This window comes from Rhinichthys klamathensis, unplaced genomic scaffold, assembly GCF_029890125.1.
Source record: "Rhinichthys klamathensis goyatoka isolate OS25496 unplaced genomic scaffold, OSU_Roscu_1.1 h1tg000196l_1, whole genome shotgun sequence".
Taxonomy (NCBI): domain Eukaryota; kingdom Metazoa; phylum Chordata; class Actinopteri; order Cypriniformes; family Leuciscidae; genus Rhinichthys; species Rhinichthys klamathensis.
This window is the reverse complement of record NW_026606722.1, coordinates 7609629-7631380: the sequence shown is the minus strand read 5'-3', so window position 1 is coordinate 7631380 and position 21752 is coordinate 7609629. Positions and strand designations below refer to the sequence as shown.

Here is a 21752-nt window from a genome sequence, read left to right as displayed (position 1 = left end):
CGCTGAAGCAGCACAATCCAACATCCAACCCACACTCTAATCATCTCTTACCACCCAGTGAGAAGGAGAGATTGACAGAAAGAGGGATGGACGGATGCAGGCCCGAAGCGAAAATTCACAGGTCCGAATTTTTTTCTCACCCAGGCCCAACGAGTATGGCACGGGGGTCAAGGTTCCTAGTTGTTCCCCTGAATGGATGGATGGTGAAAAGTTGCAAATGATCAGTGAAGATTCTGTATGGATGAATGGACTGATCTTGGTACAGCAGGTGTCATGAGACTGCTAATGCCCGACCACCCAAAGTGCATTTTCCACATTATTCTGCTGTGTTCAGAGAGTTCCTCAAATATTCAGAGGTGAAAATTGGTCTAGGCTGCTTTTTAAGTGTTTTGGGTGTTTATATTGGAACAAAATTAAAGGTCACTAACACCGTTGTGTTAGGTTTCAATGTTTTTGAAAGTTTTTTTGAAAGTTTTTTTAGCAATAGATAGTTTTATTCACCAGGCCATTTAATCAGCCTATATTTGGCTTCTCAGAGCATAATGTTAAAATATATTTTGGTTTCACTTTATTTTGATGGCCCCTTTAACACGTTCTGTTGACTAAGTAACGTTGCACCTACATGTCTACTAACTCTCATTAGAGTATTAGTAGAGTATTACCGTTCAAATAAGTTGACATGTAGTTGCAAAGTTATCAATGGTCAGTAGAATGTCCATTGGGGGAGCATCACAATAAAGAGTTATCAGATATTAAGCAGACAGTCTACTAATACTCTAATGACAGTTAGTTGACATGTATGCAAAGTTACTTATAGTCAACAGAATGTTCAAAAGGGACCATTAAAAAAAGTGTTACCTAGACTTTCAGTAATTTTGAATATTGGGTATTTACGTGTTCTTTTAAATTTCACAAACATCTTATTTGCTGTCTTTTTTTCTTTCAAATATTGAGTAGATATTTCCATTGCTCTATTGTCAACAAATTTCTCTTTGTAAAGAATATCCACTCAAAGTGTTTTTGGAGGATGTATCTAATGTCATTTTTTAAAAGTGAATTCACACTTTTATTATCATAATGGTAACACTTTACAATAAGGTAACATTAGTTAATGTATTTACTAACATGAACTAACAATGAGCAACATTTGCTACTGTAGGCTATATTAATGTTAGTTAATAAAAAATACAGCTGCTTATTGTTTGTTAATGTTAGTTCACAGTGCATTAACTAATGTTAACAAATACAACCTTTCATTTTAATAATGTATTAGTAAATGTTGAAATTTATATTAACTAAGATTAATTAATGCTGTAGAAGGGGAGAGCGGGGCACAACCTAACGCGGGGCTAGTTGTAACACACTTGTTTTAAATACTTCCACACATGCTAGCATGACGAAACTTAGTGTGTTTAGTTGCCATATCAACATAGAGGAAAAAATTGTGCCAAAATTCTGAAATCTTTGGAAGATATCACTGAACATTTATTTAACATATCAAAAGTAAATTTCTTACTTATGTACATTTTTCATCTCTATTATTGGTGTTTATTTTAAATTAGACAAATCTGATATTATTTTAATCTCCAATATGTTATTTAACAGTTGATATAGTTATTTAATGCTTCACTAACTAGCAGACACGAGCAGGGTTTACATCCCAGTTGGGCATGTTGGGCATGTTGTAAGTTAACACTGGGTTGCAAGGTGTCCCTATTAGAACTATGCTATTCTACACTTTTATGAATTCTATTGAGAAAACTTGAGAAAAAGGTTTTGAACTATGTTGTATAGCTGTGTTTTCCGGTGTGTTTGTTGTCAAACTCAAAAATGTGTTTATTTTTAATTATTAAAAAATGCCATTATTTTATATGAAAAAGTTAATAGTTGTATTTTATTGAGAAAATATTTTAGTTTGTCTTGTATATTTTTTTTATTATATCAGATAGTATTTAAAGCTGTTATGTTACAATGTGCCCCTCACATGTTGTCACATTTCACTTCCATTCTTTCGAGATATTTCAAGAAAAAAGTATACACTGTATTAATAAAACAAAACCACATAATTGTACTAGACATGTGTGAAATTACTTTGGGAAAAAATAAATACTCTGAACCCTATAGTAGCCTACACAAACTGAGAAAGTCAAAAAGCCTTACGTTGTGCCCCGCTCTATATCTTCATGTTATCTAAGATAGTAAAGTTAACTTATTAACCTTATTGTAAAGTATTAATTACCATCATAATACCTTTTTACCAGCTACAAATAAGAACATGCTACTGCTTAAAAAAAACTGTTAAGTATTCAAGTGTGCGTTTTATTTCTGGTCTCAGTTGTATGTAATGAATTATGAGCGATTTTAGACTTGTGACTGTAGTCACCAGTTACAACTGAGACCAGAAATAAAACGCACACTTGAATACTTAACAGTTTTTTTAGCATGTTCTTATTTGTAGCTGGTAAAAAAGGATTAAATAAGTTAATTGTCTTTTTGATGTCCGAGATAATTTATTTGAATTAGGCTACTTTTGCGGCGTAAAATGGGTATTCTATAACCGCGACGCGCGACTTTCCAAATGCCCGTAAATGACCTCAATGACGGCTCTATAAGCGCGCGCAAGATTCCCTGTAGCCCATTTCACCCATGTCTCTTGTGTTGAAGGATTGCATTAAGGATGCGCGTCCCTTAAGACCGAGACCGGTGACTACATAATTCATACCGGTGGGAGTGACTTGCACTGTTCCTGCCTGTATAAAACCTGAAGTTCCACTTAAACTCACTTACAGATGGAGAGACCCAGCCGCTTACTTCCCAGTCTTGTCAAACCGACGTGACACCAGCATAACTCAAAGCGTCGCTACTTTTCTAAAGCATATGCTGAGAGCAGGCTTTAGTATAATATTATATCCAGGTGAGGTGATCTGACGCACCGTTTCCCTCCCTCCTCCCCCCACGCATCGCTACTACCCCCGTGCGCGCGTTCAGCCCTTCGGCTCCATGACGGGACTGTGTGCGCTCTGCCTGACCGCGTTGCTCGCAGCATTCGCCCGGCTGGCTGAAAGCGTCAGCCCTGTGGTCCGATGCGAGCCGTGCGACGACGGGGCGATGGTGCTGTGCAAACCGTTGCCTCGGGACTGCGCCGAGCCGGTAAAGGAGCCGGGCTGCGGGTGCTGCATGACTTGCCCGCTGACTGAGGGCCAGGCGTGCGGAGTGTACACGGGGCGCTGCGGTACCGGGCTGAGCTGTCAACATCGCCCCGGGGAGACCAAACCACTGCAAGCTCTGCTGGAGGGACGGGGCGTGTGTGCGAAGGCACCGGACAAAAAGCAAAGCAGCAATCCAACGCATGGACACGGTACGCGCACGGTTTGTCTGTGAATAATGTACAGCAGCACTCACTCTCCGTGCGACACACCGTCCGTTATGTGTACAGTGTGTATGCGCAGTGTTCTATTAATTTAACGATTTTAATTTCTGTCAGTGTAATTTGCCAAAATAAAGACTTTTTGAACAAAACTTTTTTTATATAGCCTAAACTTACGATTTTATGTAAGTTAAATAAAATAATAAATAATGACAAGTGCTCGAGCAGCCTACTGTTGCTATGGTTACCTCTTCAGGCGAAGACGATTTCTTTGCAAACGTCTATTTAAGCGCATTCTCACTTGTAATCTAACTTTTTTTGGTTACGGAAGTGTTGTTTGTAAATATTTATACATGCAAGTAAACACATATATTTGAAAACACATGCATTTATAAAGAATACTTTGGTGGAGTTCAACAGCACCAAACCAGCTTAAACCAGCCTAAAAAAAGGTTGTTGATCTTAGCTAGTCTCCGAGTTTGGTTATGCTGGTATTTAGATAAACCCAGCCCAGAATGGGAGACCAGGAAAGACTAGCAAACTATCTTAGGATAGTTTTTTTTTTCCTGAAGTGAAACTTTAAAGGGCTACTTCACCCAAAAATTTAAATTTTGTCATCACTTACTCACCCTTAAGTTGTTCCAATCCGGTATGATTTTCTTTCTACTGTTGAATACAAAAGAAGATGTTTCAAAGAATGTTGGTTACCAGATAGATGACAGTAGCCATTGATTTAGTATTTTTTCCTACTATGGAAGTCAATGGCTACCGTCAACTGTTTAATTACCGACATTCTTCAAAATATCATCTTTTGTGTTCAACAGAAGAGAACGATCCCTTTAATTAGTGGTATTAGACACCCAAATTTCACAGCCTGTGCATGTGTGGTGTCTTATACATCCCAACAAGCCTTGTCCACACACTGTTGGGGCCAATGGCTTCTGTATCAGTTATGTATCAGTGCGGGTTTACTCTGCTGTGCGTAACATGGTTAATATGTTCAGCGATTGGGAATGCTGCTGCGCTCATTCTCTCACTGTAGGGGGTGGGGAGCTTTCTCCTGTGACAGCCCATAAGATGTAGCACAGCTTCACTGCACTCATCATGCCTCTATATGCCTACTCTTTAGACATTAGCACCTCTTCCTTGGCTCATAGCTGTTCTAAAAATCTGATGTACCTCTCAGAATACAATAAGGTTTAATGGTTGTGGGTTACTCAAGACAAACAAGATAAGCCATACCCTTGTTTACAATCCCGATATGTATTTTCTGCAATGTTTTCAACACATTACGTTGGTAATACATCCCAACAGGTTATTTTCTGCCTGACGAGATATTGTAATTTTAAACATGACAGTTTTAACTACTGGTAGGTCATCCTGAGCAGGTTAACAGGCCGTCGTCGTGAAGTCCAGCCACCGTGAGGCGGCCCCACACTACTGCCGTTGTTCTCGAGGTTCAGCGCTACAGCAGCTTCTCTATGCTGTTTTATGTGTGTGGTGTGTATGTGTGTGTGTGAGAGAGAGAGCCAGAGATGGAGAGAGAAACAGCTCTGTGTATCTTTGTGTGTGCACTAAAATTTGGCTTCACCAACCCAATCGTTAAGAATGCCACATTCGTTTATATATAGTCCCCGCAGAAGAGCGGAGATCACCGTTTTGTGAATGATGCTCTCAAGCTGTTTACTGGCTCTGGGACTCCTGAGCTCTCCATTGAGAGCTTCAAGATACAAGTGAACTGGAAAGGATTGGCATATCTGACAAAGCGTTCTGGGAGTTTTCTAGCAAATTCTTTTCTTGGTGAGCGAGATGAGCACCTAGCACCACCTGTGTCGAAGCTTTTATTGCGCATCTCTTACAATGCAGCTTACGCCTAGTCAAGCGCGTTCATCCAAGTGAATTCCTTGAGAGAGGGAAGGCTACCGACCCGCACAACCAAAATAAATGGCGTTGTTGGTCATAACTGACGTCAAGCTACCCGACTGAATTTGTTTTTACCCTCTCTAGTTATTTGTCAGAGCCGCAGTGGTGTGTTGAAGCAATCAACCATGACATTGTCACACACACAAAGGCTATTGTTAGGACCCAGAGTCACTTTTAAAAAGCAGTTTGGGGGCGCCAACTGTTTTACAGTAGTGCCTTACCTCATGTTTTCTCCCTCCGCTGCCCTTTCATTTGAGCCCATGCTGCTTTTCAGTGCTCCTTTCCCATCATACCACACTTTATGGTAATTACACACTTTTTGCCAACCGGAGAGCAGAGCTCCATTGCCATGGTGTGCGTGACTCCACCCCATGGCTCTGCCACACATGAATTATGATATTTTTGCAGGGCTTGATTGGTCTGGTAGCAGTGTGGCCCAGCGTGATTGTGGGTGGGAACAGTGGAATGACAAGACAGATTATGAGGTTATGAGTTATGACGTTGTTTGTGCATGTGCACATGCGGATTTCTCAGAATAGGCGGTTTTGGTCTCGCCAGCGAAATTTACCTGCCGTGTGCCCAGTCGCACTCACTTATACTTTTAAGAAAAAAACTCTACGTCTTTTTTACGCTCTGCCCATTTCGACCAGAATGATAAATAGTTTGCTCATTTGGGATTGTACAAATAGGCCTACATGAGGTTGAGTGACTCAAAACGGGCCACTAGGTGCTGGGAAAAGTCATAAAAACTTCTAAAAGTTTACATTGGGGTTAAATATTGATGTTTTCCAAGTTCCTGAATTAGATGGCCCTCCATTCTCTTCATCTGTCCTTGATTTGTTTATGTGAGACGGACGGTGGGTCATGCAAGGGAAGCAGGCTGCAACTTGTTGCACATGTTGTTAGCTGTCATTACGTGTGGTCATTCTTATACCTTGTTCGAGTTATGTTGCATAAGCTGCTGTTAATGTTGCTGTTGTTGTTGTTGTTGTTGTTGTTGATGTTGTTGATGTTGTTGTTGTTATGTCATCGTCAGCGAAGGCATAGCTTAATTCTGGTTTGGAGTGCAGCTTCCATGGCTACAGATGAGTGTTTGGTGTGCCACAAGTGTGCACTTACTCGCATACACACACACACACACACAGAAAATCTGTTTTCACTTAACTCTTCCTCTCTGCTGAACTCTGTCAACTATCTCTACAGTCGTTCACAATGTTCAAATCTTTCTGTGTGACTTGTTCATCTGACACCTTCATCTATCTCTCAATGCCGATCCTGTCCCACCACCCTCTCTCCCAGTTTTTCTCTCTCACTTTCCATATTTAATGGCCCGTTTTGTCTTTCTTTCTAAATATCTCTTTCCCTTCTGCTCCAGCTGTTTATTAGTCTCTCGTTCCTGCGAGAGCTCTGCTTTGTTTTGTACGGCCAGAGACTGAATATTTATTCAACAGACAAGAGCTGTAAAACCCCAAGAGGACAGCATGTTTAAACAATGCCATAATTCATCTTCACCCAGCACTCTCGCCAGGCATCTGACAAATGCACTCCTCGCTGGACCCTTTACTGGTCAACCGCTTTTGCTTGCATTTGAGAAATGACCATGTCGTTAGTGAAAACAGAGATTAGAGTGCAATTTGGGACATCGTGTCTCAAGTGCTCACATTTTGTCCACTATAAATGGCTGCGTAAAGGCTCAAATAAAGAGTGACGAAGTTAGCCGGCGGCTAGCTCTCGACATTTAGCTTATTGGCGACATTTTTTTTATCAAAGTGACATAGAAGCGCAAATATTTTGTCTGGGAGAATTCAAGGTCATGATTTAAAAAGTCACAATAAAAGTAGTCTATACGCATAAAAAGGCATACACAAGTTTTCTGGGAGGAACAGAACCACATTTAATTTGCTATTTGCTTTTAAAAAAGTTTTCAAATCCTGTTCATGTTTCTTCACGTTCCAACTTTGCACCTTCATGATAATGAACATGTAAGGACCAGAGGAAATTGTCCATTATCTGCTTCTTCTTATGGTGTCAAGTGCGCTATGCTTTTGACTGTACACAAGCAAGTACGTTTTTCTATGCTGTCTAAACACACTGAAACATCACACAAGTGTGATCACATTTTTAGAGTTTGACAGTAACTGGTCACCATTCACTTTGATTTTATGGAAAAGAGCAGCCTGAACATTTCCCATGGAAAAAATACACACTTGTTTAAATGACATGAGGATGAGTATATGATGACAGAGCTTGAGTGAACTTTTTTTGTAATGGATCTTGTAGTTAAGAGTAAATAATAATTAAGTGAAATTGGGATAATGATACAAATGCACTAATAATACATCTCTAATGTTATTTAGTAGGCTAAGTATAGGGTTCACATATTGAGGAATGGTGTGGGATTAGAGAAAAGGACATTTAAACCACAATGAAACCACGTTTGCATTGAATGGATTTTGTGAGCACCCACAGTAAAGCTTCAGCTGGGCACAGAGAGGAAAGCATGTGATGTTTGTTGGTTAGACCATCCTACCAGACCATGTTAGTGAAGGCAGGCAAACGTTCCGTCCTGTAGCCGTATTTGGTTTCTGGGTTTCGGGTCAGGTGGTCTGTCCTCCGCCTATAACGATTGTAAGTTAGGGCACTATAAATACTCTCACTCCTTCACTTCCCCATCCCCCCTTTCTATATCTCTTTCTCTTCTGGTGCGTTTTTCTCTGTGTCTCTCTGTTCTCTGTGTACATGAGCTTTTATACTTGCAGTGGTGAGGCGTCATCTTATATCTCATGTTTGCTTTCTGAAGGGAAGAATCTTAGAATAGATCTGTTCAGTCTGTAGTCCTCAAACCTGGAAGAGAATTGGTATTTTCTAGCCATGGGTTTCCTCTGGAATTTCCAGTGGATTTTTAGAATAGCGGTTTTCCGATTTATAAGTGAAATAAGGTATGTGGTAAACGTTACTTGAAGAAACTTTCACATTTTATTCTTCAACATAAATTATACATCCATAGCTCAAATCTAAAATTTGAAGCTTCTCTTTAAAAAAAAAAAACTTTTAGATGAGTGCATACACAAATCTTCTCACAGCGCGGGCGAGTTCTCTTTCGTGTCTTCTTGTGCTTGAATGTTTAAATTGGCAAGGCTCAATTGAGTTTAGTTTAAACACAGATAGCAGCCTGTTCAGGTCTCACCTGCGCTCGCGCACTATTAACACCTGGGTGATGACGGCGTAAATGACTGGTCATATTAGAGCATACGGCACTCGCATTGAACAATGTTTAGGGGAAGCCAGAATGCGTATACATCGACAGAAACATAGATTAGCCTAACTCTGTCTGACTGATTTACACGTATTATTTTCTCAAGTCTCTTCAAGTAGTGTTAGCCACATTACACATAAATCGAACCTTACGAATAAATCGAAAACCGCTATGCTAAAAACTTATAGGAATCTATAGGAAATTCCGAATTAGCCATCTGGTCTGGTTTACAAATTCACTTTTTTTTTTAACGACTCTATATTCTAATAGATGTTTAGGATCATGCTATTGCAAGGGCGTCAAATCCTGTTCTGGAGGGCCACTATCCTGCAGAGTTTAGATCCAATCCTCATTAAACACATCTGAATCAGCTAGTCAAGGTCTTCAGGATTAGAAACTTCCAGGTAAGTGTGTTGGGGCAGGCTCTGCAGGATGTTGGCCCTCCAGGAGTGGGATTGGACCCCCCTGTGCTATTCTATTTCATGTGAAAAGGTGCAGTTGTATGAATGCTTCTTTTGATAATTGTCAGGTCTTACATGCATATTAATACACTTCTGTTTTGATTCAGATAACCCTAAAGAGGAAGGAGAGGAACATATCTCCAACAGTACCAGGGCAACAGGCATCGGGGGGGCTGAGACGATCCAGCACACAACAGTTGTTTCCAGGGACATGCAGGGAGGTCTGAGGACGCTGTTAGAGCCCAAAGATCCTGTGCTTCACCCCAATAAACTGGCGATTATCCAAAAAGATCAAATCAAGAAAACCCAGGGCTATAAAGTGGATCAAGTTTCCAGTGAGGTCCATACAGATATTCACAACTTCAGTCTGGAGTCGAAGAGAGAAACTGAATATGTAAGCACTAGCTATAATTTCACCAGTATGCATTTCTAAGACAAAGCTTGGAGTCAAGTACATACTATTCACATTTTTCTTGTTTATATCTCCAAACTCCTGACGTGTTTGTAAGTAGGATATTTCCTGTAATTCTGTGTTCTTTGTGTGTGTTTGTAAAGGGTCCGTGTCGTCGGGAGATGGAGAGTGTTATGAAGATTTTTAAGATCATAGATGTGCTGAACGCAAGAGGCTTCCGCATTCCAAACTGTGACCAAAAGGGTTTCTACAAGAAAAAACAGGTAATTACCTTTTACCCAAGTGCTTTGACTTCTCTTTTGCAGATGCTTTTTATTTAAAGTCACTTACATTGCACCAATTACAGGGCCTATCCCATATGTAGCTAAGTACCTTGCTCAAAGGGGAAGTAGGGATCCTATTTTTAGGACATCCTTACCTGGGATCAGACATGCAACCATTGTGTAATCAGCCCAGATTCTCAAACTATTATTCTACCACCATCCATGTACATGACGATAAGTAACTGTCATGGCAACTCTTACAACAGTATTGGAAAAGTCTGAGAACTTGGGTGGGGGCCTATTTATATGTGCATGTTGGTTCTTGAAAGCGTGTGTTGTTTCCTTAATTGACGGGGTGCATCAGTGAGTCTGAACAAGAGAGTTGGTGGGGGCAAATGTGATTCTCGGAAATTTGTGAGTCACCCGCAACTCCTCTATTAAGAGCATGAGTCAAAGGGCCTTGTTTGAATGGCCCAAATGAGTTTGGGTAAAATTGGGGGAAATAGATTATTTGTTGTTTTTTCTAAATGGAAAACCTCTCTGACGGATACCACAGTGACCATGGAGGTCTAGTGACAACACTGTGGCCACTGTTCAAGGTATAGATAAAGAAGGAAAGGCTTCGGAAAGAGGACGAGATTTAGAATCAATGTAAAACGCATGTTGCTAAGGAGATGCTTCATGCTTGAAACTGTAGGTTATGGAGTCTACCTCTGCAGGATTTGCACTGATTTGCACACATACACCTGCACATATGCTAGGTGCAAGGGGTTCAATTGATCATGTGACCCATTGAAAGGAGCCTGGGTTTTTTGGGATGGGAAAAACGGCTGTGCTCTAGGGCTGGAATCTCAGAAAGGAGAGAAAGTGATAACAGGTTCAGGTTGGATATCTCAAAAAACATGTTCAGCACACCCTCCAGGTGAGAGACAAGGGTCTTGGAGATGATTTGCAAGAGTACCTAATGGCTCGTTTCCACCGAGCGGTAAAGTACAGTACGATTTGTGACTGTAAACCCTGATCCGGCTTGCGTTTCCACCGCCAAAAAAACATTGTGTTGCAACAGTATTGTGTTTCAACTGTATATTACAAAAATGGCGCCTCCTGTGTTATAATTCCCCTTGTAGCACTCGCAAGTGACGATTCTCTGTCAACCAATCAACGTTCTGCAGTGAGTCTAGCTCCACCCTTTAGGTAGGTACTGTGCAAGGTACCCCAATGGAAGGATCCCAAAAAAGTGGTACAGTACGGTTCAGTATTTTGGCACGATTCACAACTTCTGACAATTGAAACGGAAATAATTGCATACCGTACTGTACTGTACTGTACGGTTTACCACTCGGTGAAAACGAGCCATAAGAGAGATTTATAGTGGCACCTGTAACAAATCAGGCTTGTGACATTTTCCAATCTGGTTTCTGCCCCCTGTACGAGACTATCCTGTGGGCATTTAAAATTTATGTTTGATAGAAAGGACACTGACAGGTTAACAAATCAAGTAATCGATGTCAATCAGTTGGTTCTTCGGCGCCAGCAGGAGACATAACAAACCAGCAAAAAGACAAACCGTATACTTGAGCACAAACAACATCATAAATCTAAACCTTGCCACATCCTCTCCTGTATCTGGCATGCATAAATATAGCCTAGTTTATTTGGTTAGATCAAACCCCTTCGCTTGGATCTCTGGTAATAATGGAGGAACATCTGCATGACAGGCTGCGTCCACACATGAGACTGTGCCTGATGAAGATCAAGCTGATCAGATTGCTCTCCTATTGACTGCAACTGAAATTGCTTTGCTTCCATCATGGTGGTTTGAGCCGAAGCCTGAGTCTCGGTCAACCCTGAGATCGCAGTCATTAATTTTTATTTCGGCATCAAAAACAAACATGCACATACCCCTGTGCATACATACTCACACAAGTGAACTGTAGATGTCCTGGGTGCCTAGGGGTCCCTACACTCCCCGGAATAAGATCTGTAATGGGAGCGCTTGTGTATGTATGTGGGGGTATGTGTGTCTGAAGGCCGTTCTCGTGGAGGGCAGAGTCCAGTCCGTGCTAATTTTAGCCTTGATTATATGAATTGGCTCAGTGTGTTAGCAGAGGCCAGGCATGCCGGCCCCAGTGCCGCCAACCTCACCCCCCTCCACCCTTCCCAATCCAGACGCATCTCTCACCCATGTTACTGTACTGAAGCTTTGCTCGGCCCCCTGATCTGCTGGCTCTTCTGGCTCACCCAGGGCCAAGCAGTCCACTTAAGCTCTCACGCTGAATAGGATCTCAGTGATGCGGGGTGAGAGACTAGAAGAGAATGCCAGGCATGCTGGGAATGATCCAGAGTGCACTCGCTCTCATGCAAATACCAATACACAGATTCAGTCACCCATACACCAAATACAAATACATATATTTACATTTTGCAAAGACGTAGGCTTTTCCAAGATAGGCCTTCCCGAACTATCAATTCCCTCTCATTCTGACTTGAGGCTACGTTGATTTAAATTCATACTTGTTATTTGTAGTTTCTACTCTTGCAGTTGCACTAAAATGACTATATAATGATCATGTACTCCAGTGGCAGCATCTGTCCCAAACAACATACTACCTAACAGACACAAACACACAAGCACACACTGCTCGTAGTCTGGCAAAGAAGAAAAAACACAGTTCTTATTCACATGCAGTTGTTGCATTCACATATTGTGTATGTGTGTGTGTTTGTGTGTGTGTGTTTTATGAGTCTGTGTTTACCCTGTGGCTGCTTTTAATGCCCTTCCGCCTTCCTGCTGCCCATAAGGGCATCATTATGGGCCAGCGCTGACTGAGGCTTGCTTTGTGACACACACACACACGTGCGCACGCGCAGTCGCGCACACACACACACACACACACACACACACATATATATATATATATATATACTGTATATATATTCATACGCAGTCAGACAAACACACATACACATGCTCTCTTTCTCCCTCTCTCACATACACATACACACTCACACAGGTCCGTTGTGTTGCAACCTCCAGAAAACACCACACTGACAGGGGTGTGCTCCACGCCCTAAATATACCTCTGTCTTTCTCTGATACACCCACACACACACACACACTGTAGACATAGTAATCAGTAATCAATCATCAATAAAGCCACTGTGTGTTTTGAGTGTATTCTCTTGGGTCTTATGAGATGCCGGTTAGAGTATTACATCATGTCTTAATTAGGTGTAAAGTTTCCAACAACAAATAATTTGTAAGTTCAAATTGAAAGTGAAAATGTGACATGACACAATCATAGCCAATCATAATATATTTCGTTATTAATTCTGTTTGTGGAGCGAGATTTCCCCTCGGGCTGGGGCTAGAAAATGAATAGAAACTGCTAGTCCAACAAATTGTCTTGTTGCTCACTGCATTCGTTGCATCTAGTTTGGACAAAATCATTGTTTTACATTGAAGTTATCACTTGTATTGCCTGGTACAATGAAATACCTTGCCTTAGTCATTATTAGTCCCCCTTACATCAGACAGAAAGCATCTCATGTGCCTGCAGTCTGACTGGAACATTCCCATAATACATAGCAGCTCAGCACCAAGTAGTTTCCTGCAGGGCTTAATTTGTGCCGGAACAAGTAGGATCCGGATCCACCTCCTCTGGAATTGGATCCAGCACCTATTTTAGTGAATCCCCCCACCATATACGCCCCTGCAAAAAATTGATGTAATGACCATATATTTAATAATCATATAATCATGAATAAACATATGTTTTCGATATAAAAAAAACAACAACAATATAATGTGCAATAACAATATGTGCAATATTTTGTTTTAAAAAACGTAAATTTACTTTTATACCCAACATACATTTATAAGCAAAAGCGTTATGTTTTTCATTTGTATTCTGTGAGCACAGCCCCTCAAACCGGACAGATCCATCACCAGTCCTTGTCCCTGGACTTCATAATTTACACATTAAACACTGGTTTCCTGTACACTCATTCTTCCTATTTCGCTCACACGCAGATATAAACTTATAACCAAACAATTAAATAGCCTTTTGAAAGTGATATGTTACTCATTTAGGAAAATACAAATATTTGCTATAGCAAAACCATGAAGTGAGTGCAGAGACAATTGAAATTGAAAGGATGAATGTAACATTTGAAGCAGCCCCTTGTAGAGGCCAGGTTTCATTCCCAGACTGCTCTTGTTCTGCTCGAGGTATTTTAATTTGGTACTCTTTCAATAAAAAAGCTTTTGATCTCTCTTTCACTCTCTTTCTCACTCTCTTTCTCTTTCTTTCTCTCTCTCTGACTCATCCACTCCTTGCTTGCACAATGTCTTTTTATATTTCTTTCTTTCTTTTATTTCTTATTTGTCACCTCCTGTTTTTCCCTCATGTCTGAAAGAATAGATTTGTACTGATGAATGTACCACCCGAGGATGTGTGCGTGTGTGTGTGTGTGTGTGTGTGTGTGTTTGTTTTGCCTGTGTAGTATAATAAGCTCCAGATGACTTTGAGTCGATGCCAGTTTCCTAAAATAGTCCTTGCAGCTCTTTAACGGTCCATGGCAAATATTTTAGCTTGGTCAAATTTGTCTAACTTTCAACTGTTTTTATGAACACAAAATCACAATTCCATCAGCGGAAGCCTGACAGAGGCATTTAAGCCTCTCATAAAAGCAAAACTGGGTCGTGTGTGTATGTTTATGAATTTTGATATTGACAAGTTGTCAAAACTTGCATGTAAATAATCAGCAAATGCAAACAAGGGACGTACACACATCATTTTTCATCACTGTGTGTGTGTGTATACCTCACTGTATCCATTAAATACCCCTGAACCACAGAAGACATTTTTGATGCATTGATTTTTCTTTTTCTCATAAACACACACTCACTGTGAATGACAGGTGTGCATTCTTCCAACTTAGATGTGATGTTTGACTTGCACATGTCTCCAACTCACTGCCAAAGGAGAGAAAACAGCAAGAGAGAAACAGACAGAGACATAACTATACTCACTCATAGGATAAGCATGTTTTGATTTTCAATGTGATATGCATTGTTAGTTATAGTAATTGTAAAACCTTTAATGGTTATACCCTATTCTTTTTTTTTTTTTTTTTAAGTTACATTTAGATAAATATTTTATAAAAATAAAACAATCAGCCTGCTTAAGGGATTTCTGATCCATATCAGCGAGTACATTTACAAAATTGTTCATCACCACTAACAGAAATCTTTAGTTTTTTGTTTAAAATGTCTGATTTGATGGTTAGTTAACTGTGTTAGGCACGGTGTCACTCAAATCTCCATGTCTGATCAAAAATGTTGCGTGTTATCAGGAAATATTGTATCTATTCAAAAAGCTTTTCTTAACTAGTTATTGCTATACTAAGCTAGTAGACTAAAACCCAAAGTATACTTCAGTTTTGATGCAAACTCTACAATCGTATGCAATACATAGCCGAACACATAGCCTTCCACAGTGTACTCCATTTGATATTGTGCGCGAACACAGGAGCTCAACACATGCGCACTAGAAAGTGTCATCCTTGTCCAGTGTCTGTTATTTCTCTCAAGAAGTTATGAGCGAAAAAATGTCTTTGTACTTGCCACTAGTCTATTGTTGTTCTGTCTCTTGTTCTGTCTGGGCAAAAAAAAATTCAAGTTCCTTCTAATTTATGTTGCACACCCTAGCGTACACATAAATACCCAATAATATTTTGGGCTTAAGCTAGTAGCTTGCTAACTGAAGGCAAACTGAAAACATGAACATTTTTAGCTTCTTTAATTTACTGTGATGTGAGTTCAAATGTATCATCATTAGACTAAATACACTGTAAATTGATTTTCTTTTCTATAATTCCAGCCACACTATCAATTCAAATATTGGGGATAGGTCTATGTGGGGGTATATTAGCAGCAAATGACAATTGAGTTTCAAGAAGAAGAAGAAAAAAAATAACAACAATTGTGCCCTGAAAAATATTTCAATAAGTTGAAATATTTCACTTGCTCTGTCTCTCTTTACCTTATATACTTCCCCTTGAATCCCCTCTGGCATTCCTTTACCACAATCTCTCTCCCTCTTTCTCTCTCTGGCTCTAGTATTCGTGTTACTCTCTCTCACCTAAGTGCGATGCGATGAGAAATGTGTGTTTATGCCACTGTCTCTTCCATTTGGAGCATGTTGTCTGTTTTGCATATACTCGTCCAAATATCATATGGTTATGCATTTCTCTTCCTGTCTCACCCACTCTCCCCGCAGTGCCGTCCATCCAAAGGGCGCAGAAGAGGTCACTGCTGGTGCGTGGACAAGTATGGACAGTCTATACCCGGCATTGAAGGAAAGGAGAAACTCCACTGCTATAACATGGAGACGAAGTGAAGAGGAGAGAGAGGCCGAGCGGTGGAAACAGGGAGACAAAGAGGGATATCTCCCCTGAAGAACTACATGAATACAGATTCAAAAGTGCTGTCCCAAAGCTGACCTCCCACTTGTATGCTGAGGCATGGACTCACGTGACCAGCAACTCACTTTACACTCCAGGAGAGTGGGGAGAACGAGAGGAGGAGACAGAGAGAGTGTCATGTCTTCTGTTTTTGGACTGTATCCCGAGAGGGAAGTGTGAACATAATCAAAAAGTGCAAGCAAATTTCAGTAACGCACGCTAAGTCAGAGCATATGTACTTTTGTGTATGCGAGGGACGTTGTGTACTTGTTCCGTGTGCATCTCTCTTTTGCTATAGCGTGTATTGATGTCTGCCATGACTATCAGCGACTCTCTCTTAGTCCCACTTCCTGTTTCCGCCCTCCTGGTGTAGGGTCGTTTAAACTGGGCATGCTCAGTGGCACTAGGCGGCTCTAGCCATTGACTCCATCTGAAGCACAAGCACTTCATGCACTTTGGCCCCTCCTGAACATGTCCTCCAGCCTGTTAGCATGGCCAACAGTTTGATCATACGATAAAAAAAAATTCCAATTGTAAACGATTCTATACCAGGACATACTTAGATGAATGCCCAGTTATATATTATCTTACATGGGACGCAGAGCTGTTTGCTTGTGTCGTCAGGACAGCATTGATATGCCCCTAAAATATATCCACACGGGCATTATCTCACTTTCAAAACATCATGAAGCACTTTGAATATAAGATTGTTACTCCAAACGCTGACTATCATTGTCCTTCACATTTCTAGGCATTTGCTGAAAGCATGTATCTCGCGCGACGTCTTTTTTTTAAATGGGTTTGAATGTAACCGTAACGCTACAGTGCCCTGAATTACCGAAATCGGTGTAGCTATGGCAGTTTTTGAAATCAACGCCTTAATGAAACCCGTGCAGAATTGTGTTGCTAAATGATGCGGGGGTTTTCGCTCTCTGTCTCTCTGAATATCGATATTCAACCCTAGTAGGAAAGCTACAGGCTAACATGGCAGCCATGTTAGACAACCAGGGCTTGTGTTGTTGTCTCAAAACTGACCTCCTGAGAAAAGACTTGAAAGGTGGAGGGTGCCAGAGAGGTAGCCCACACGTTAGCTTATTAGCATAGCGTCGGAAGAAAGCTCACCCCCTCCCAAACAGCTAAACAAAAGACAAACAAAAATGTTTGGTGCTACACCTTATCTGACTTGATTATGGGGAAAGAGCGTACGAGTATGTTAAGCTATTAGCCCTTCCTTAACTTGTAATTGTGTCTTGTATTTTTTTTATATGAATATATATTTTGTTTCAGGCCAGCTAAATGTCTAAAAAGGCATGTGAACTTTATGCTAAAAAGATTATTTATCCAAGAAAGAAATATAAGCTGATCCAAACTATATGTCTTTGAGAACAATCCAGTGACCCGTTGATTGCACAGTAGTGAAAACATAGAACTCAGCATATTTTTGGGAATATAATCACTAAAGTCTTTGATTTTCGTTTTAGATTTGTTGTTTATCGACAATTCTGAGTGTCTTTTGTTAGCTAAGCAATGATGCTGTCCTCGAATCATTTTCTGTAAAACTCTTTAGTTTAAATCTTCAGGTTATGTGTAGGCCTTCTATGGTATGAATTAAGCTAAATCGAAGCTTAACTTTAGCTAAATTAAGCTAAACTAAGCGAACGTAAAGTGAACGCTAAGATTAAATAAAGCTGAGGCCAAGCTTTTGTTTCAAAGAACATCAAGGTCAATGTTCAAGCTAGTTGATCTTCAAGAAAGCTTGCCACCCTCATTCTGTGCAATGCCAGGGTCATTCACCCGCAAGTCACTTTTAAAGATCCCTCCGTTCACGGGTATTTGCTTTTTTTTTTCATTTAAAATAATTTTGATTCTTTAAAAAGCTTTTTATGTTACTAAACTAGAAATTATACAGCTATCACTTTCTTCAAGAAAGAAAATGTTGTTGTTTTTTTCCAAATATAATTTGTATTTAATGCCTTCTTTTTTGAATAAAAAATGTAAACACTATTTTTATTTACAGGATGACAGATTGTAATTTCACAGCTTCTACAAAATTAAAGGGATTGTTCACCCTAAAATGAAAATTCTGTCATATTCTTTCATTTGCTCCATTGAGGTCCAATGTTGTTCTGGGTCTTTCATTCTATGGACAAAAGCAGTCCTTCAAAATATCTTCTTTTGTGTTTCACTGAATATACAGATTTGGAATGCCATAAGGATCATAAATGACAGATTTTTTTTTTTTTTTTTTTGGGTGAACTAAACCCTAGGACAGAGCATATGTGGTTCATATAGTTCTGATTTGCTTTTAGTATTATTCATTCATTTAGATAAGGTGGCTAGTGTCACTGTTAAGAGTTTCAAAAACAATGGTTTTCACATTAGCTACAGTAATTCTGTCATTAGTATAACCGAGTGCCGAGGGGGCAATGGAGATTTAAAATCTCATGTGTAACAGGGTCAACATCTTTGAACCGCTTCATTTCACACTCTAGCTTGAGCCCCACACAGGTCATTACTCCTCAAATCTACACACAGAGACCCCATTCACATTAGCATAGTTATTCGCTTGTCCGTGCCATGTCAGCGCAGCCAATTCTCAAAAAAGAAGCTGTGATGCCACAATTCATGAAATGAAATTGCTCATATGGATGAGGTCAAATACTCTGGATGGTACCCCCCACCCCCACCCCTCCACCCAATTCTGGATGCCATGCAAATACTAATTGTAAAACCACAAGAAATGTGTTACAATGCAGCATTACTTGCAAATTGTGTTTGTTTGGTTTGGTGCCAATCAAATAATTTACTCAAGTGAGGTTGGGCAACAAAATATTGTCTCCTGCGGTTTACAAAAATGAGATAAAGGTGTAAAGTGTGGTCCACAGAGGCTGGTCATCTGGTAAAAGGGGAGGGCGTACTACAGCACAAACACAGCACAGGTCAAATGCACCGTAGAGAGTGGAGCCCGGTTCCCCAAAATACTGAGCTAAAGTTAGTCCGCTCCATTTGAGATTACCACGATAAGGACACACATATGTGCACACATACACGGTTCTGCCTCCAGGCAGTTTTAAACAGAGGTGGAAAGTAACGAATTACATTTACTCGCGTTACGTAATTGAGTAGTTTTTTTGTGTACTTCTACTTTTTTAAGTACTTTTTAAAATCTGTACTTTTACTTTTACTTAAGTATATTTTCTTTGAAGTATTGTACTTCGCTACATTTGAAATCATATCCGTTACTGAGTAAAAAATAATAAAAGAAAAAAAAAACACACTCCGGAAACTACAGCATTGATTGAAGGGCGGGAGAACAAACGCGCAAAAAAGGTGACGCAGACCCAGCTGAAGCTGAAACCGAAGCGCCAAGCGAATTATGGCCTGTAGAAAAAAAAAGCGTGGTAGTACTCGAGGATAGATATCCAATTTGCAAAAAAATGTGGACGCAAAGTGGCTGCAAAAGGAGGATATAGGACACCATCCCTCCTGCAGATAAAGGTATGTCCCGATTTACGTGATGCAGAGGGAACCCCGGAATCCAGTCATGAAAATGAAATTTACATAACGCAGATGTCACGTAAAACACGCAAAATAATGGATGGATGAATACATGGAAAGTAGAACTGTGCAATAAATCCAATCGCGACATGGTCTGTGAATATTTAAGCTTAGCACAAAAATACTGCATAAACCCTATTTGTTCTGCTGAGCTGCGCCGCTTTGTCTACTACATACTCAAGTACGCGTGACATTTAGAGTCTCACAAACAATTTGAGGATATGAATACATGAACATTTCCAGAGCTGCTCTGAGAGAACGCCTAATGAGCATTTTCATCATTTTATTTGAGATAAACCATTGTCAAATACACTTTGAAACACTTTTTTACACTTTTGGTCTTCACTACAACCCGTCAAAATAAAAGTTTGGTTTTACTAGGAGAAATTAGGACAGAAATATATTACTATTATAGGCATACAATAGAACGTAGCCTACTTCTCTAAATAATAATAACAACAACAATAATAATGCATTTTATTTAAACATTATTTAAAGGAATATATTTTTTGTCCATGGTTTAATTTAGTAAATCTGTTTTTGCAGCGCTTCCCCAAAAAATAAAAGGACACAATTTTAAATCTACATTTGATTACAACCGTTTTTGATCATATATTTGGATTAAATCATAAAAAGAAACATTAATTTTCTGAATAAAATACATTTCATGGGATAATATTTTTCTTAAACATTTTCATAAATTATTAATGTTAAAAATAAGTTGTTAATCTAATTCATTATCAATTATCAAATTTAATTGATTAGACATGTTTTATTGAAATTTTAATAAACAAAACAAACAAATGGTTTCAAGTTTGTTATAATAAAAGCATTTGTTCAACCAAAAAAAAAATCCTGTTTTCATTAAAGGGGCACTTCACCTCTGGAAAGATGAATGTGTATTTAAAATGGGTCTGGGTCATTTATGTAGAAGAAATGAGCACGGTAATTCGAAAATACTACAGGTTTTCTACTGATACAAAGCTTAATGCTAAATCCTGAAGTGACCCTTTAATTTAACTGTCATTTTAACTGATGATGATAAATAATAATACCCATAATTTAATAATACAGTTTATTTATTTATTAATTGATTAATACTGTAAACCGTGATATTTTCTGAGACGTTATCATACTGTGAAAATCTCATACCATTACAAGCCTACAAGGGAGAGTCCCCCACCCCCCCTGTTAAAAAAGTTACTCAGTAACTTTTACTCTGAGTAAATTTTAAATGAGCTACTTTTTACTTTTACTTGAGTAGATTTTTAGACCAGTACTTTTACTTGTACTTAAGTAAAATTTAATTGAAGTAGTAGTACTTTTACTTGAGTAGAATATTTTATTACTCTTTCCACCTCTGGTTTTAAATATAGACAAGACTGAACATAATCAAGCTTGGCAGGAGAAATGGAGATTTTTTTTGCACTTTGTGGTTTTGTGCTAACGGGTTTCCCATTATGCTCAGGTGTTGTTGTTTTGTCCTGACATTGCTAATTGAGTTTGATTGACCACAGCTCCTCGTCTGACCTGAGGGCAAGTTTAAATGACTGACACTGTGTTCTTGTAAAGATGATTTATTAAATAGTTCTTTTTTTTTATACCCACAATGACTTGTCCATGAAAAATATGTTATACACACAAACAAATGCTTTGGAGTGAAGCAACGTCTGAATCTCTTTTCCTCAGTGTAGACATTGCATCGCAAAAACAAAACAATTTTATAAAAATAAATGGACCACAGTATGTAGACAACACAAATAGCCTATGATTGACAAATACAATAAGACTGCAATACCACTTAGATCATACAGGCAAGTATTTTACAAACATAAAAATAGCCCACTTGAGCTCTTAACTTAAAAACCGGAGGTAGGAACAGGCAGTTACCCGTTTCAAAAGCTGTGAAGATCAATACTTTTGAAAAAACATAGAAGGGGGGGGGGGGGGGGGGGGGGGGGGGGGGGGGGGGGGGGGCACTTTTATGCCCATCTGATCTCAATCATTTTAAAACAAAAACAATGAAAATTCATTAGTAAAATAT

The 21752-nt window shown here is 39.5% G+C and overlaps 1 protein-coding gene across 1 annotated transcript; it reads left to right on the top strand.

Moving 5' to 3' along the window:
* Nucleotides 1–2772: 2772 nt before the first annotated feature.
* On the top strand, nucleotides 2773–18154 carry igfbp3 (insulin-like growth factor binding protein 3). Its single transcript, XM_056262841.1, has 4 exons — nucleotides 2773–3358; nucleotides 9115–9401; nucleotides 9563–9682; nucleotides 15967–18154. The coding sequence occupies exons 1-4, from the start codon at nucleotides 3001–3003 to the stop codon at nucleotides 16084–16086; spliced, it is 885 nt and encodes a 294-aa protein (XP_056118816.1). The 5' UTR covers nucleotides 2773–3000; the 3' UTR covers nucleotides 16087–18154.
* Nucleotides 18155–21752: the final 3598 nt, after the last annotated feature.

Coding starts and splice junctions, on each gene's coding strand:
- igfbp3 (XM_056262841.1), top strand. CDS start 3,001: ATGACGGGACTGTGTGCGCTCTGCCTGACCGCGTTGCTCGCAGCATTC. Junction 3,359..9,114: donor CAATCCAACGCATGGACACG/GTACGCGCACGG, acceptor GTTTTGATTCAG/ATAACCCTAAAGAGGAAGGA. Junction 9,683..15,966: donor GTTTCTACAAGAAAAAACAG/GTAATTACCTTT, acceptor CTCTCCCCGCAG/TGCCGTCCATCCAAAGGGCG.